The 18,117-nt window shown below is 39.5% G+C and overlaps 1 protein-coding gene across 1 annotated transcript in view; it reads left to right on the top strand.

Annotated features, from left to right (window-relative positions):
* Nucleotides 1-18,117, top strand: part of dnah9 (dynein, axonemal, heavy chain 9) — a 109,844-nt gene that overhangs the window by 12,228 nt on the left and 79,499 nt on the right. The window contains exons 14-31 of the mRNA XM_036516829.1: nucleotides 664-905; nucleotides 1,049-1,184; nucleotides 1,280-1,476; nucleotides 1,813-2,237; nucleotides 2,350-2,572; nucleotides 3,035-3,201; nucleotides 3,475-4,345; nucleotides 4,702-4,832; nucleotides 5,237-5,363; nucleotides 5,779-5,931; nucleotides 6,513-6,638; nucleotides 7,363-7,602; nucleotides 8,169-8,329; nucleotides 9,103-9,259; nucleotides 11,178-11,282; nucleotides 15,478-15,635; nucleotides 16,089-16,227; nucleotides 16,987-17,274. Of these exons, the coding sequence (XP_036372722.1) occupies nucleotides 664-905; nucleotides 1,049-1,184; nucleotides 1,280-1,476; nucleotides 1,813-2,237; nucleotides 2,350-2,572; nucleotides 3,035-3,201; nucleotides 3,475-4,345; nucleotides 4,702-4,832; nucleotides 5,237-5,363; nucleotides 5,779-5,931; nucleotides 6,513-6,638; nucleotides 7,363-7,602; nucleotides 8,169-8,329; nucleotides 9,103-9,259; nucleotides 11,178-11,282; nucleotides 15,478-15,635; nucleotides 16,089-16,227; nucleotides 16,987-17,274 (4,046 nt within the window). The remainder of the gene's footprint in view (nucleotides 1-663; nucleotides 906-1,048; nucleotides 1,185-1,279; nucleotides 1,477-1,812; nucleotides 2,238-2,349; nucleotides 2,573-3,034; nucleotides 3,202-3,474; nucleotides 4,346-4,701; nucleotides 4,833-5,236; nucleotides 5,364-5,778; nucleotides 5,932-6,512; nucleotides 6,639-7,362; nucleotides 7,603-8,168; nucleotides 8,330-9,102; nucleotides 9,260-11,177; nucleotides 11,283-15,477; nucleotides 15,636-16,088; nucleotides 16,228-16,986; nucleotides 17,275-18,117) is intronic.

Genomic DNA, 18,117 nt, shown 5'->3' with positions numbered 1-18,117 from the left:
GGTGCCCAGTGGACTACCCTGAAGAAGATGCTGCAGTTATATCTAGGAAGCCTGTAATTGCATGTTTTCTGGGTTATTTTTGTATCTTCCTGGGTTGCATTATTTTCCTATTGAGTTGAGTTGAAAATTTGGTATTTAAGCCTTGGTAAGTAGGGGACTACCTGTATATACAATACACAAAGCAGTAAACTGCATATCAGTGAAAATTAGTATAGTTAGAGAAATAAATACAAGTAAATGCTGGAGTAGGTATGGGACATAGGCCTTACATTCGTATGTAAGTCAGTCTGCCAAACATCCACCAAATGATTATAATCTAATGTAAAAATGTAAGTCAAGTTTGTATGAAAATTCTAAACCCATTTAAAATGTATCCTTTCATTTAGTGCAGGCAATCCAGTTCCTTATTGTGTATTTAATGTAGAGTGGTGTGCATGATTGAATAGTGTTCTCAGTCAGCATAATATTGTCTTTGCTTACATTGCAAAAGATACAACAGCTGTGTCTTTGGGAAAAAAAGCAAGACATAGGTGAACAAAAATTATATTTCTGTTATCAGTAACCCCTCTGAAAATGTTGAATTACCCTTGTCCCAGCCACACCTCATTAGGTCTGATAGCAGAGGGACGTCCTTTACAAGCTTCTTCATATTAATGCAAATAGGTATCTGGGACTACATCCAGGAAGTCCGAGATGCAGTACATGACCTTGAAAGCCGCCTGCAGAAGACCAAAGACAACGTTGATGAGATCCAAAACATCATGAAAATGTGGGTGTCACCCATCTTTGAGAGGAAGGAGGGGAAAAAGGACACTCTCCTTAACCTGGAGGATAGGTCGGAGCGACTGGAGAGACGCTACAACCACATCCGAGACTCAGGGGACAGGATTCATTCCTTGCTAAAGGTGTTTGTTCATGCTTCCATTTTTTTGCCCTGTCATTTTTTTCTCCCTACTGAGAGACATTACCTGTTAAGTTCATAGTTATACCATTACTCGGTGTGATGACAATGATTGTGTACTTCAATGTTTTATTTTTCTCGTGACAGGAAAACTTAGCTCTTTTTAAAGCTGACCCCACCTCTGAGGTGTGGAGGGCTTATGTGGATTATATAGATGAGATGGTTATTGATGGGTTCTTCAACACCATTGAATGCTCCCTGAAATTCCTTCTAGATAACACAGGTAAATATGCTGTTGTCAAAATAAGGGAACTCGTTTCATCTGTCTAATCTGTAGAAAATGTTTTTTAAAACACATCTCATCTGTTACCTTTGCAGACCCCAAGGCTGGTTTGGCTCCTCTGTTTGAAGTCCAGTTAGAGCTACGTGTCCCAGATATGGTTTTCATTCCATCACTGGAGTTTGGGGCCAGCGATGGTTTTTACGACTTGGTGGAAGGCATCATCAATGACATTTACAGAATTTCCTCCCTGATGCCTCGTTTAGCTGAGCACAGCAACTTTCCCCACTACCAGGTACTATTTCACTTGCATTACTAACATAAACAGAAATACTGAAATTAATAATTAAACTCAGTTTTAGATCCATTCAGATTGCACTTATCAGAGTAATTACTAGAGTGAGTATCTCCCTAGAGCTTTCTTAGCTTTTTAGCTTCAGATGACAGATATCCTAACCACACTGAAATAAAACATTGCACTCTTAATAGCTTTGCCTTGGGTCTCTCCAGGGGACAGAAACAGTTTCAGGAGGGTTGAGGGTCATCCATGTCTCCAAGAAGGTATTTATCGCTAGGATCATGTATTGTTTACTCCACTTTGTGTCCAGACCACTTTCTGTTATTACTGTAGGCTGATATGGAAGACATGGCAGACCTTGCAGATATGCGGCAACTCCTGATGGACTGTGTTCAGCAAGTGATGTCCAAGTGCTGCGACTACCGCAATACTTTGGACCACTATGCTTACCTGTACGTGGATGACAGGAAGGAGTTCATGCGGCAGTTTTTGCTGTACGGCCATGTCCTCACCAGCGAGGAGATCCAGGCCCATGCGGATGAAGGCGTCCCGGAGACCCCCCCCACACTGGAGCAGTTCAAAGAGTCGGTGGATTCTTATGAGAAGATCTACGATGAGGTCCACTGCCTACAGCCAATCAATGTGTTCGATGGCTGGATGAGGGTGGATGCTCGCCCCTTTAAGAGCGCCCTCCTTAACATCATAAAGAAGTGGAGCCTTATGTTTAAGCAGCACCTCATCGACCATGTCACACACAGGTGAGGAACTGAAGGAGCCAAGGGCGGTCAAGAAACACAGTATGTGTCATCCTATTTTATGCTGCTTATCTGTATGGTTATTTCACCCAGATGCCCATATGTTTGAATGCAGCTTGTCTGACCTGGATGACTTCATTAAAGTGGCCGAGAGGGAGCTTGGCACTAAGGTGGAGGAGGGTGACTACAATGGCCTGGTCACGATTATGGGACACCTTATGGCTGTGAAGGAGAGGCAGGTCAACACGGACATAATGTTTGAGCCTCTGAAGCGTAGCATAGAGCTACTGAAGACATATGAGCAGGAACTACCAGAGGAGGTGTACAAACAGTTAGAGGTACTCACACTATGTTGTATGAATCACAAATCATCCAAAGTATGGACCTTTTCTGTTTGGTTCTGCTTAAGAACTAAAATCCCCCAAAATATTTTCATTTTGGAAAGTTATGGGTAATAGTCAAGTTGTTAGAAGACATTGTTAAAAAGACATAACTAAGGGGTGCACAAGAACATTTGTTTGTCTGCACAAAGACAAAATATGCTGAAAGCAAGAGTTCATAATGTTTTTATTCTTCTGTCATTATTATAATTATTGTTGGTATAATTACTGCATTTTAGTCCCATAGCAAATCTTTAACGAAATCCAATTTCACAGCAATTTGACAAGCGAAGCAAAAAAAAAAATTTTTCAGTTTCATGGGATTTTTAACTTTGAGAGAAAGACCCCTGTTCTCATTGCCATGTCACGCTTGTGTGAAGTACATAAAGCATCAGGCTGTTGTGGTGTGCGTGTGTGCAGGAACTCCCGGAGAAGTGGAATAATGTGAAGAAGCAGGCCGTCACAGTGAAGCAGCAGGTTGCCCCTCTGCAGGCCAACGAAGTGGCCTCTCTGCGCAGGAAGTGTGCCTCGTTTGATGTGGAGCAGCACAACTTCAGGGAGCGCTTCCGCAAGGAAGGGCCTTTCAGGTAACATGCCAGTGGCAAGAATTTAGTTCTGACCCAGACATGTTTGATTCTTCCACAGGGGAGGAGAGCAACATATTTTAAATTTTTCATTGTTCCCATCTGCACAGTTGATGACAATATATTTTGGTGGAAGTTATTGTAGAGTAGAAAAGAAAGCAGTTGCATTTGATTTCTTATGAGAATGCTTCAAATAGTGGATGAGGCTGGAACTCAGTAATGAAAAAATGTCATTGAATGAGTTGTTGACCATGAGACTGTTTTGTTTTGTTGAAGGTTTGACAGTGAAAACCCATACCACATGCTAGACGTGGCCCACAGGCAGATTCTGGAAAAGGAATCTACCATGGCAGCAATCATAGAATCTGCAGGCCTGTTTGAGGTGAACATTCCTGACTACAAGCAGATGAAACAGTGCCGCAAAGAAGTGTTCCTACTGAAGGAGCTGTGGGACCTGATCACGGTGGTGGACTCCAGCATGAATGACTGGAAGACCACAAGATGGCGGGAGATCAATGTGGAGAACATGGAGCTGGAATGCAAGCGCTTCTCCAAGGACATCCGGGCGTTGGACAAGGAGACCCGGGCTTGGGACGCCTTTGCGGGCATGGACAGCATGGTGAAGAACATTCTTACATCCCTGCGGGCGGTGGCAGAGCTTCAAAACTCCGCCATCCGGGAGAGACACTGGCATCAGCTGATGCAGGCCACTGGGGTGCGCTTCACCATGGACCAGGACACAACCCTGGCAGACCTGCTGCAGCTCAACCTGCACAACTTTGAAGATGAAGTACGGGGCATTGTGGACAAAGCTGTAAAGGAGATGGGCATGGAGAAGGTCCTGACGGAGCTCAACACCACCTGGACTTGCATGGAGTTCCAGTACGAACCGCACCACCGCACCCAGGTTCCCCTGCTTAAATCAGACGAAGAGCTGATTGAAACCCTTGAGGACAACCAAGTGCAATTACAGAACCTCATGTCCTCCAAGTACATTGCCTTCTTTCTTGAGGAAGTCTCAGCCTGGCAGAAGAAGCTGTCCACTGCAGACTCGGTCATCTCCATCTGGTTTGAAGTGCAGAGAACCTGGTCCCATCTGGAGAGCATTTTTATTGGTTCAGAGGATATCCGCTCTCAGCTTCCAGAGGTTAGATTTGAAAGGACAGAGGAATAAAGAACTAATTTACAAATGAAAAGAGGGCAGCTTTGTTGCAATGAGACTTACATTTAATTTCTCTTAAATTACAGTAAAACAGTACATTGTACATTTGCATGGCTTAAAAAATTTGTTGGAAAAAGGACAATGATGTTCACTGTGTTCACATGACATACAGACATCTAGTAAAAATCATTTTCCGATAAAGGTTAACCAAACCTTATTTAATAGTATTAATTGTAGGTACTCAGTTATGGATGTAAGTAATTGAATAATTCTTCTGTAAAAATTGTAAAAAAATTCTAAAATTCTTGTAGGAATTAATTTTCATGTGAAATTCTCAACAGGATTCCAAGCGCTTTGAAGGTATTGATACAGATTTTAAAGAACTGGCTAACGATGCTAAGAAAACACCTAATGTTGTGGAAGCTACCAACAAACCTGGCCTTTACAATAAACTAGAAGATATTCAAAGCAGGTGGGTACTTATCAGGCAACTAATATGATCAAAAATGTCCAGTTACAGCTTCCTCACTTAACTGACCTTTCTCCTGTATGAAATTTAACCTGGATGAGATTTTCAGTATATCATTGACCATGATCAAAGACGATGTTCATGTGGACATGGTCTTTAATGCACACATTTCATGAGTAGACATTTGAGTAGACAGCTTAAAGATTTGTAAATAAATAAATAGCTATTATAATACAAACATGACTGGTAAGCAGACTTTCACAGCCCATAAGCCCAAAGCCCATGAGACACTTTGTTCATGTGAAATTCTGAAATTATGAAAAGGTTTTACATTATTAAAGCCCATTCCAGTGATTAACTGGGACACAGTCTACCCAAGAGGGTGTAACATGTGTCTGTTTTTGCAGATTGTCCCTGTGTGAGAAGGCCCTGGCAGAGTACTTAGACACAAAGCGACTGGCCTTCCCCAGGTTCTACTTCATCTCTTCTGCTGATCTGTTGGACATCCTTTCCAATGGCACAGACCCGCACCAGGTGCTTCATACGAATTCTGAAGTTGTATTACAACCCTGATAATGTCAATATGTAAAACGTGAATCATTTATGACCTTGAAAGATATTTTTGCATTTGTTTGGTCCATTGTTCTGTTCACTAGGTTTGTATTACATTTTACTCTCAGTTTACCCCCTGTTATTTAATACACAGATTTTTTTCTAAATATCTTTATATATCAGCATAAATGCTTTTTTTTGTATCCGTATGTGTAAAAGTGTACTGCAGTGTAGTACACTGCATTGTCACAAGAGGGCAGTCACAATCATTGGTAGTCATCATCCCCTCACACTCTCTGTCATTGTGTAACAGTCTGACGTCTTTAAAATTCATTGCTTCATTGTTGAAGATATGCATAGTTATTCACACTTTGTTCCCATTATAAATATTCCCCAGGTTCAGCACCACCTTTCCAAGCTTTTTGACAACACAGCCAAGGTGAAGTTTCAGGCAGACTCGGATGGTAACCCAACCAAAACTGGCCTGGGAATGTTCAGTAAAGAGGAGGAGTATGTCAGCTTCAATGAACCATGTGACTGCTCTGGCCAGGTATCTTGCTGCAACTGTCTGACTCCTTTTGTCAAAATTGAGAAAACTCACAAAACACAAATGTAATTTATGTAATTTACTGTAATGTATATGATTAAATGTAGCACATCTGAGGGAACATATACCTATAGATTAGCATAAAAGTAGGTATGGAAATAAAAATACATAAAATTGGTATGGAAGAGGGAGCTAAAGGAGAAAGGAAGCAGAATGTAGCCCTTCAAAAATGTCTTCTATGAGCTCTGCAGGCACCATGGTGCTGAGCATGGTAAATTATTTACATTTGCCCTGCAAGAACACTATTCTCATGAATATGTTGTAAGGATGTCACTGTCTCAGGGTTTGGAGAATATAACTGGAAGTCTTGGAGGCTCACAACTATAATTCATTCAGCTCTCCATTTTAATGTCAATCTCCAGATATGTAACATGTATGTGTGTATATTTCACCAGCACACTGTGTAACAGAAGTACGCTGCATACCACACATGCACAAATTTGCATTTAACACCCTGTGTCAAGTTTTAACAACATGTATACATATATGTCTGTATAAAACTGCCTGTGATTGCTTGATTTGAGGTTGAGGTTTGGCTGAATCGAGTGCTGGACACTATGAGGTCCACAGTGCGCCATGAAATGACGGAGGCAGTGACAGCCTACGAGGAGAAACCCAGGGAACAGTGGCTCTTTGACTATCCAGCACAGGTACTCTATATGTGTATTTGTGTGTGTGTGTGTGTGTGTGTGTGTGTGTGTGTGCGCGCGTGCTTGCACGCTGCACATAAAAATAATAAAAAGAATATGGTTCTAAATCTGTGTATTATATGACTTTGGCTATTCACAAAAATACCTCAAGGTATAAGGTTGCAGTTTCATTCTCAATTATTCCATTTGTGTGATTGCTCATAGAGAATATTGCAAATTTAATGTCTCATTGCTGATAGATGAATTGCTCTTCAGAGATGAGAAGTAATATGTAAATCCAATATTTTCGAGCAGGCACTGCATTAAATCTGCCAGTGATCTCAATATGCTGCCAGAAACTGCATGGCATGCATTCTTGATACAGCCCTTCTGAAGTCTAGTGTGGGAAAACCAGATGTAATACCTTAAATTGCTGAAAAGCTGAAAGATTTTATTTGTAGCTGCAAGGTCATTATCAGGTTTTAACAGTGCTCTTGAATGAATCAGAACTGGAGTTCCCCTAATTCCCTGTATTTGATTGCTTTGGCTTTGATTTCTTTGAATTGTGGCATATGACTGGAAACTGTATCCATGCACAACTGGAGAATGTACCCATCTTAGACTTTACTGGTATCTGTATGTCTGGGTTGCTCATTTGTGTTCCCAGATCTGCCAACAAATCCATTTCAGGCTGTTCCTGTATCTGTGCATCTAGGTTGCTCTAACGTGCACCCAAATCTTCTAGGTTGCTCTAACGTGCACCCAAATCTGGTGGACCACAGAGGTTGGAATCGCATTCTCTCGCCTAGAAGAGGGTTATGAAAATGCCATCAAGGAGTACTACAAAAAGCAAGTCAGCCAGCTAAATACCCTCATCACCATGCTGATTGGCCAGCTGTCTCCAGGAGACCGACAGAAGGTCATGACCATCTGTACCATAGATGTGCACGCTAGGGACGTGGTTGCCAAAATCATCTCTCAGAAGGTACAGAAATGTATGCTCCCCACCCACAGCTGAAGAGCCCAATTTGTATTAATGAGACTGCCCTGAAAGGTCTGACTCCAGTGGCATTCAGATGAACATAAATTGAGTGGTTTTTGTTTATTTATGGTATACACCTCAGTTGGATTAGTCAAAAGAAATTCAGTGTAAGCTTTCCGTGGCATTGTATTATATGTCAGGCAACAAATCAGGCTTCTCTGAGAATAAAGTAATTCAGAGATTTGGCAGGGTTTTATTCACTTTGTTATAAGTTTGGTTGCTGTGTTGAAGTGAAGCTGTTTTTCCTTTTTGTCTTCACATAAAGCTTCATCAGATTCTTAGTCTTAAGTAAATTTTGATGCAAGTCTTGAAATAAAGTTGTCTGTCAGAAATCTCATATGAATAGGATTGAGGCAGGATAGTCCCTTGGTGAAAGAACAGCAGGTGTCTTGGACGAGTCTTATTTCTGTTTTCCTTTGATAATTGTCTTTGTGGTGCTCATCTGGCACATAAATTATGCTCTCGGAGACAGAATAACGACTTGTTTTGTGTTTGTCCCTTGCGCACAGGTGGAGAATTCACAGGCGTTTGTGTGGCTGTCACAACTGCGCCATCGGTGGGACGAGGACAAGAAGCATTGCTTTGCCAATATCTGTGATGCCCAGTTCCTGTATTCATATGAGTACCTGGGCAATACACCACGCCTGGTCATCACTCCATTGACAGACAGGTGTGGGGTGGGCTTTAAAGTTGTTTTGTTCCTGATTTATGTATCTCCATAGGGAGGAGGGGAGGCATATAGAGAGTATGAATAAGTGTAATAATAAGTACCGGGATGAGCAGAGGGTGTATAGGCTTTTGTCCTCCCTGGCTATAGCAAGTACATTTGGCAGTCATGTCAGTTTGACTGTAACTTAATGTCAAACGCTGTTCGTCTTGGAAGGGATGCACAAAGGTAGAATTACATTTGAATCCATATGTGCTGAGCAAAGTCACTGGTCAAGGAAGGATCATCCATCAGGGGACTTCCTTGCACTGTTTGACAAACTGTATTCCAATGTCCCAGAACAGCTCAGCTCTCTTTGTAGCATAGATAAAGCCAAGACAATAATCTTTGATGGCTAAATCAATGGCCATGTAATTGGCTGAGCATACGGTTAGTCCCTTATCTCTGCAGTCAACCCCTGACCTGTCAGAGGTATGGCTTCTATCCAAACAGGCAGAACCTTTCAAATAATGCATAGGTTACAAGTAATTGCATTGGTCCAAGCCATGAAATCACAAGTTAAAAGGGGGGTTTTCCTCTTCTTTTCCATATATTCTTTACATAGATTTTTTTATTATTTTCTGTACTTTCCATCTTTATAAAATCTCATGTCTTTCATCATGCTCAAAAAAATTACAATATCTTAAATGGGTTTTTCTTCTTATCAGATTGCAATCATAAATGGGTAATTGTCTAACATTGATTATTTGTTCAACTTTGTGTCTGTGTTTTGACAGATGCTACATCACTCTGACCCAGTCCCTGCATCTTACCATGAGTGGAGCCCCAGCTGGTCCGGCAGGCACAGGGAAGACAGAAACCACCAAGGACCTGGGCAGAGCACTGGGGATCATGGTCTACGTCTTCAATTGCTCTGAGCAGATGGACTACAAGGTATACAATTCTGAGAGCCAAAGGGAACACCATTGCAAGTAAAGACCTCAATGCCCATCTCTCGGTTAGTCATTAGAAAAATATAACTGACAAGAGAAATCTGACAAGTGGAGTGTTTGAATCATTTTCTTGGAAAGACAAATTTGTGCACAAATGGGTTTGACTAAATGCCTGTTTTGTTTACAATGGCAGAACTCACCATGTCGAAAGCTGGCATATGTCCAGGTGGTGAAAGTACCTTTGAGATGTATAACTTTCCTTGAAAATTGGACAACTTAAAGGAAAGTGTGGTGACACCTGTATTTCTGGTAGCGAAGCAATAATTGCCACATACAGCCCTTTCATTCAGTTTGTTCTGAGACAAAGACAAAGAGAGAAAGTGGAAAAGGAGTGCTTTGAAGATTCACGTTCTTTCTTCCTACCTGAGACCATATGTTACTCCTTATTAATTCCTTTTCTTCCTCAGTCTGTCAGTCATATCGAGGGCTGTTTATTAAGCTGTGCAAAGCCCCTTCTCCCTCCACATAAAGGAGGCAGATTAGTTAGACTCTGATGGATTTGCCTATTTACCTCCCAAGCCATGTCTGAACTGCCTCTTCAATTTCATCCTTCATTTTTTTTTTGTTAGGACTGGCTTAATAATCTATTGTTGCAAAGACACACACACACACACACACACACACACACACACACACACACACCACACACACACACATACACACACACACCACACACACACACATACACACGGATTATAAGCGTATAGAGACACATCCATGGTCTTCTAATACAGCATGTTCCTGCCTCCTGTGGCACCACCAGCATCATTGCCTTGCACACTGTTCCTCCTCCATGAAGTGTCAGAGGGATATATTAATATAGGCAAGGAAAGGTGTGGATTGTATAATCAGAGCACCCATGGATGCCAGATCAATTCCACAGGCAGATATAGTTTTTTACAGATCTGTTTTATGGTCTGCTGTAGAGTACATTTTTGTTCATGTGGACTATATATGGGCAGCAGCTGTTCACTGTTATTTTTTCCATTTGGATAGTGTTAAATAACACCCCACTCACAAGGGTCATGTAGGACCAGCATTATTTGTCCTGAACTAGACATCAGTGAGACACATGAGTTTGAAATAATGCAGGCTAAAACTTACATTTAATACCACTGAATGGGTTGAATTTGTTTTTCAGTGTATTGCATTATTTATATATGCATCTGATGTGCTAGTCTTACCTTTGTGTGCTACAAATTAAGTAATACTAGCTAGGACAAACTGTTCTTTCATGAGTATTTGTGATTAAAACAAAGAAATTTGGGATTCTTAACATCACCAAATTAGTTTTGCTATATGTACAGTTTTTCTGTGGCATACACAAAGGTTACAATAATAGACATAGTAAAGTAGAATGTATTTAAAATTTCTCTAAGTCAGGGGCTTTATTCAGTTTGGTGGTGAGTTTTTCATTATAGATGCAGTACTTGCTCTGCTTTCTTATAGTGTTAGTGACTCTTCTTGGTGGAAAGTGCAATTAAATACCATTCCATGATGTACTGGCTCCTAGACCGTGTCTATGAAATGATAAGTGTAAAAAAGGTATGGGCTTGTAAATGTAGTCATTGCATTATAAAGGGTAGCCTTCTTTCAACAAGTCATGAATGATAGCCACAATACTCATAAAATAATAACTAGTATGGTGTGTCAACAACTGCAACCCTGTGTCCTAATGCATATTAATGTGCACTGCCCAGAATAGGAAAGCGTGATCTGTCTAGTGCTATTTCTTTCTTCATGAGTTGGTGCTTGTTTATTGACAAACAGTCTCAAACATATACTGTCCAAGGCAGCGCCACAGTGGAGGCTGTAATATCTAACATCTTTCTCTGTTATTCTTTCCTCCTCTGCCCTAGTCCTGTGGGAACATCTACAAAGGCCTGGCACAAACAGGAGCCTGGGGGTGCTTTGATGAGTTCAACAGAATCTCAGTGGAAGTGCTGTCGGTGGTTGCTGTACAGGTGAGTAAGTTGTTTGTGATGTGCATATGAATATCGATGTGATTATTAAGTTATAGTGGGGAAGTAGGAGTATACATAACTGTCAACCTCAAATGCCTGCCTTCATGGAGGTGCAACTCCAACTGAGAGAAGTGAAAATAAACAACCATTAAGCAATTAAGTGCGGACACATTTTGTGAATCAAATATGTTAAACAAAATTATAAATACTGTATATTTTATGATCCCATTTCATTTACAGAATGCAGTTATACGCAGCAAAATTTTATATCAGTATTTATATCTATCTATAATATCTTCCACATAGAAAGCAACTTAACCACATCTGTTTCTTCTTGTTAGGTAACGATTTAAGTTAACATTTCATATTTCATATGACATTTCTTGACTACATAGATCATATTTGTTAAATAGATTCATTGTATATTCTTTGCATTGCCTTAAAGGCATTCTTAAAAACTTAGTGATTTTTGATGTATGGTGCATGCGATGCAGAAAATAAATGTGTCAAACATGTATGTAATTATTGATGAATACATTAACACTGGTTGAGAATGTATGTATGTACATTTTTCTATTTGCAAGAATGGATTATTCCAAAAATAGAATTTCATTCTGGTTAATACATAAAATGCTGTTCTAGGTGCTGCATGAGCTCAGCAAATTTCTGAGTGACTGTCAAATAAATGACTGTCAAACAAATAAAACTTTAATTGTCATATATCTTTTATTGTTTATGGAATTACAACAATATACACTGAGATGAGAGCAACATAAAAGTATACAGTATTCTGTGGTAGATATTGAATGATTTTGGGAGGTCTGTTATTTCAGAGTGGAATAGTGAGGTGACACAAGCAATCAAAATCGATTGAAAAGTTTCATTTCATCATCAAAGTTTAACACAGCGAAATGTTGAATTGAACACTGCTCTCGAGCAATTAGTTTTGATAGAGAACGTTTAATTTGAACACTGAATGTAGAAGAAGAAGAATGATTTTCATGACAGTATGGGTGAATATATATTACTGAGCATACGTTTTACTACATAATGCACGTTTCATTTTGATTTATGTTAATTTTCACCATTATGGTGAAAAATGTTATCTATATCAAAGTGTAAGTGTGTTTCCAGAAACACTTTTCATTTCCAAGACAATTACTGTAACATCTTGGTAGTCTCTGTCTCTTGTTGCAATGCTAGTGGTTACAGTAATAGCGGCAATATTACATGTTTGAGTGATTTTTATTTGATTTGAATTAATTTTTATTGGGTTTGGTTTATTTAGATTTTTCATCAATATTAAGACTGGATGCTACTTGACAGGTTTACAGTATTTTGAAGTAACAACTGATTGCACAGTAGAGGTAGCTTGTGTGCCGTGTGTCTGATACTGAAAGGTTAGAGACAAAATGGAAAATGAATACGATGTTTCAGACAGTATTTTTTGAAATGGCACAATTTTTGAAAAAAATGATGGGTGACATCCATTCAGATTGTTGCCTACAGGCAGAAAGTTATGCTGATGATGATGGTGACATCTTTTTCCTGTGAAAAAAAACCTTTTAGGGGAGTTCAGGTCTAGACTGACAGTGCACACTGATAATGCATGCCAGTTGTCATTATTGCTCTTGCTATGTTCTGAGCTGGAAACAGACTTCTTTAGTTGAAAGGTTTTTCTGTCCTACAGCAAAATGTAAAAGCAGTGAGTGGTGGAAGCACTGGGCAGATGCTGTTGAACTCATGATCTCTGTTTATAGCAAAGTGCATTAGTGTCTGCCCCTAAGATGAATAACATTGTTGTGTTATTATTCAGCAGCATGCAAAAGGTAAAGAAAGACAAATGCATACAAAGTACAAAGTTCACAGTGAACAAAAAAATCTGGACTGCCAGTGAGTTACCCAGACTATACTCTGCAGCACTTAAACAAATGGCAGCACTGTCCTTTATGGAAACTTTAGTACCAGTTGACAATCTTTTTTTTTTTTTGAGCAACCAGTAGTGCATGGATACACCTCAGTGCAGTTTCTTTTTTTCCCAACGCAGGTGGTGGGATCAATTTTCCATTAGGTTAACTAAAAGCAAACAGAAGGCCTTACAGACATATCAATATTGAGACAAATTAGTGGTGCTCTTCCCCTCCTGAAAATGGTTCAGTGTTGCTGAAAGAATGAGTTTGAAACAGACAGTGTTTGTTTGTTTTGGTTCCCAGTAATAAATTGTCAGGCAATTGAAAAGCCAATCCAATTCAGCAGATTTCTTTCAACATTTAGGCCCAATTCATCTACCTTTCTACTCCACTGTGCCATTCTCACTCCCTTGCCCACAAAAGTACCATTTTGCATTAGTTCAGTTGCTATGCTTAATAGTGTCATGCAAAATTCATAAAGCAAGTATACTGCCAAGTAGGAGGTCATTCAAGGACATTGAAAAGTTCAGTTTCGCAATTCACACAATCACAATTGCATAAGCTGGATAGAGCTGGCCTAGTGACGCATGACCAGAACCCAATGTGTGACGTAACACCGTTCCTCAGACTCCAGAGGCCCCTTACTGTGTTTAGTATTTTTTTTCCTGTCTGGAATGAATGGGCTGCCTTTAACAGATTATCCATATTGATAAGCTCAGTCATAAAGTTACACGTCAACCTTCTGAAGAGTCAAATATCAACAATTTGTCTTCAGAGTTTTCATTATATATTTGTTCATCAGAAAATGTTTGACATGTACATTTTGGCATCTGAGTGGTCACAATTGTAAACAATAGGATTTCCTCTGGTTACCAGTTTGAAAGTGAATCCAGGTCTGTGCAGATCACTGCAGTATTCATGCAGCTACACTCTTAAGAAACAGAACAGAGACATTCTGCAGCTCACAGACATTTTATGTAGATACATAGCTTTTCCCTTCCCTTTTCCTGCCATGGTAGAAGAAAGGGAATGGGCCGTTTACTTGAGGTTTCTCTGCAAAAATGATCACTTTGACTTTTGAATTCTCTTCAGTAGCCTCTCAAAATCATTTTGCACAGCGCTTACAGTTTGTGATTCAGAACAGATGAGATAAATAAGGTTGACTTATAAATTGACTTAGTTAATCACGTGGAATTCTCAGGAGAATTATTGTCATGCTGAAGTATCGTTGTTAATTTCAGTAACAATGCAGTATATGCATCTCTAGCCTATAGTAACTGGTATGTATCTCACTATGTGTAATTTGGATTTTGCTCTAAAGAAACAGAGTGAGATAGTGTACTTTTGATTTCATTAAAAAAGAAAATAGAGAAACCATATCAGGACAGCCACTTGTACATGCTTTGAAGCCTTGGGCTTTGTTTTCTGGGCAAACCTCTAAATACATTTGCAGAAATCTGAATGGCATGCAAATGCTTTTGAACTTTTTTTCTATTTACAGCTGAAACATTGAAACATTTATTTAACTGTCTATGTGCAACTGTCTATGTGCATTGGTCAATTGGTCAATAAAATTGCTTCACAAAATTACAAAATGTGTCACGGCTATGTTTAAGATAAGGCATGACACATCAAAGGAAGAGTTGGTTTAATGGAGTGGCCTGTCGACAAAGATTCAGAGCTTATTTTCTTCTTTACTAGTAATGGGTTCTTTTGAGCTGCATGTTATGGGAACTATTTACATCTTGAGCCTGTCGCATTGAACTGCGGTAATGATAACTGGACAGAGCCATACCTCCATGGATTTCAGTTTCAACACTGTCTGTGGGAATAATTTCTTAGACATGCCTACTTCAAAGTATTTAGTGTCCTCTTGCATAATGTCCTCTTGGGCTTAATGTACAGTGTTTATGTACAGTATGTATTGTGGCTTTCGCATAATAAAAAAATGTGGTTTTATTTGTCAGATGTGCTTTGCAGCTTCTTTGTGGTAGCCCTCATCTCATTCATATTCTTAATCTAATTCATAGCTCTCTTGAGGTTTGACTTCGTTTGATCTGCCCCAAATGTCATAAACTCAACCATGGAAGACAACCGGAATCCTTCAAAAAGCACACAGATAAAGCCTTATTTATCTGTGCCTTTGAACATTTTATAGTGACTATTGAAATGTTTTTGTATTCCAGGAGTAGTGGCTCGTGTTTGTACTTTATATTGTTAAAACTGTATACAGATTATTTGTGTGGGAAAATGACTGTCAGTCTGAACTGAGCTGCCTCTTTCAGGTCAAAAGCATTCAGGATGCCATAAGAGACAAGAAGAAGAGGTTTAACTTCATGGGAGAGGAGGTTAACCTTTTCCCGTCTGTGGGGATCTTCATCACTATGAACCCTGGGTATGCTGGAAGGACAGAGCTGCCAGAAAATCTGAAGGCACTCTTCCGGTGAGCAGAAAAAATAAAAAAAAAAACATAGGGCTTGTGTGGTGAATCAGTCCATGAAAGCCTTGTCATGACCCCTTTCCACCTTGCCTAAGTGACTATTATAGAAGCTGCTTGACTGAATAAATATACACAGTCAGACTTTGTCAATATGGACATATCCAGGCAAAGTGATTTCAAGGTGATTGCAATCACTTCAGAAAACCTCAATTAATTTCCCATAAATTCTAAATCGTATCATATAACATTTTATTTTGTTCCACATAAATATTGTAGTGCCTGGCAAGAATTAATTAATTATGCAAAATAATGAACTTTATGATTTGGTATTTGAGAATTTAAAGGTACGTTTTATTATCTTTTGAAGCATTTCACGCCTTTTCTTCAGGATTTTAATTTATTTACAGTGTTCATCAAATGACGCTATGTTGTGCTGTGCTTGTTGTTTTGCCCTAGGCCCTGTGCAATGGTGGTGCCAGACTTTGAGCTAATCTGTGAGATCATGCTTGTTGCCGAAGGCTTCATTGAAGCCAGACTTTTGGCCAGGAAGTTCATCACCCTGTACCAGCTCTGCAAAGAGCTTCTGTCTAAACAGGTGTGCCAACATCTAATTATGTTTTTTAAGTGATTACATATGCTATTACTACAAGTAGTGTTGATATGAGATCCCACTATGTTAATATTTGTAGTTACCAATGTGTTCTACAGGTATTTCATAGAACTTTGATCGTAGAATCTTGACAAGAGTTTATTACAAATTCTACATCCGTAAAAAAAAAAAAAAAAAAGTATATGCGTGAGATATAAAAGGATTTATTCATGTGATATATCACACTGCAATGCAGTGTTAAATGTTTCAGGATTTTTTCATCACTTTTTCATGACGAATGTATTTCTGCCAGTTGCAGGGACATGTCTGTCAGCTCATGTTAAATATTGTCACATTAGCTATGTATGAGGATACTGTGCTGAGAAGACTAATCATTATAAATCAATTGAATAATTTTTCATCTGTGATGTTAATATTGAATATTTTTGTGTCAATGAGTGTGTAAGACTTGCAGTGTTGGTATTCATACACCTGTAATATCATTGTGAAATCTGCATTCTCTTCTGACAGTAGAATATGTAGAATCCATGCATTGCTTTTCACTGTTTGAGTACTGATGGAGAGCAATAAATCAGTATTATTTAAAATGAATTTTTTGAAAGAAATTATTCAATGCATGTAAATAAATGAATGTAAATCATTAATAGTCGTGGCATTAAATAGCACAACCTCTTTGCTGACTTTGAATCAACAAGGTCTGTTCTGTCCCCTTTTGTCCATGTATAAATTTTCCCTATTATATAGGACCACTATGACTGGGGTTTGCGTGCCATCAAGTCAGTGCTGGTGGTAGCGGGGTCTCTGAAGAGAGGTGACCCAGAGCGACCCGAGGACCAGGTGCTGATGAGAGCTCTGCGAGACTTCAACATCCCCAAGATCGTGACAGACGACATGCCTGTATTCATGGGTCTCATTGGAGACCTGTTCCCTGCACTGGATGTCCCACGTAAGAGAAACTTGGATTTCGAGAAGTTTGTCAAGCAGTCTGTGCTGGACCTCAAGCTTCAGGCTGAAGACAACTTTGTGCTGAAGGTCAGTTTGAAAGTCATTGATATTTCACCAAACAGAAGCAATGTGATGTTGATGAAGCGTTGAACATTAAACCACATGGCTATTCCCCAGCCACCCAGAACAGAGGAACCTGAATCAACTTCAAAATGATTGGATGGCATTTGATGGTTAATGATCGAGTGTTACCTCTTGCTATATCTAGCATGTTTCTTTTGTTATATTTTATTCTCCAAAGGCAATAAACCTGATATTGTATCAGCTCCAAATGGAAGTTAGTGTCAGAGAGGTTGGAAGTTGGATGAATTGGGCACAATAATACACTGTGAGTTATGATTGTACTTCAGGTGCCAGACTCTAAGTCCTAATTCCAGACATTAGTGTGAAGTTGTAGATATCAGCAGTGTGTGTATCTGGCACCATGGGAAATAAGGACAATCTTCAGAAGGTCAACAGATCACGGAAAGAACAGAAATGATGTTCTGTAAATATGTCTGGACTCTAAGAAAGCAGTTAACCCTGCCATTGTCTGAGAGACATTTAAAATCACGGACATTTTTTCCTGTTGCACAAGAGGTCAGTGGTTCCATATGCCCCAATTTCTTAAGCTGTGTAAAACTGGTTGTCTTTAATGCAAGAATATGAAACTGTGTTGCAAAGTGCTTCCCTTCCATTAATGATGGCCCCCTTATAGACATCACATCAAAGGCACAATCACCAGGGGTTTTTAAAAGCTAAGTCTGCTCTGAACAGCAGGGTGGGGGAAGTCTAGTCAATGGCATTGATTGAGCATGCCATCAGCATTGTTGAGAAGATTCCTCAGTCTCTGGGGGAAGAGATTTGTTATCTCTTTTCTTGTTGTATTCT

The sequence above is a fragment of the Megalops cyprinoides genome, chromosome 1 (genome assembly GCF_013368585.1).
Source record: "Megalops cyprinoides isolate fMegCyp1 chromosome 1, fMegCyp1.pri, whole genome shotgun sequence".
Taxonomy (NCBI): Eukaryota; Metazoa; Chordata; class Actinopteri; order Elopiformes; family Megalopidae; genus Megalops; species Megalops cyprinoides.
The sequence above is the reverse complement of the archived record's forward strand: the minus strand, read 5'-3'. Positions and strand labels throughout refer to the sequence as shown.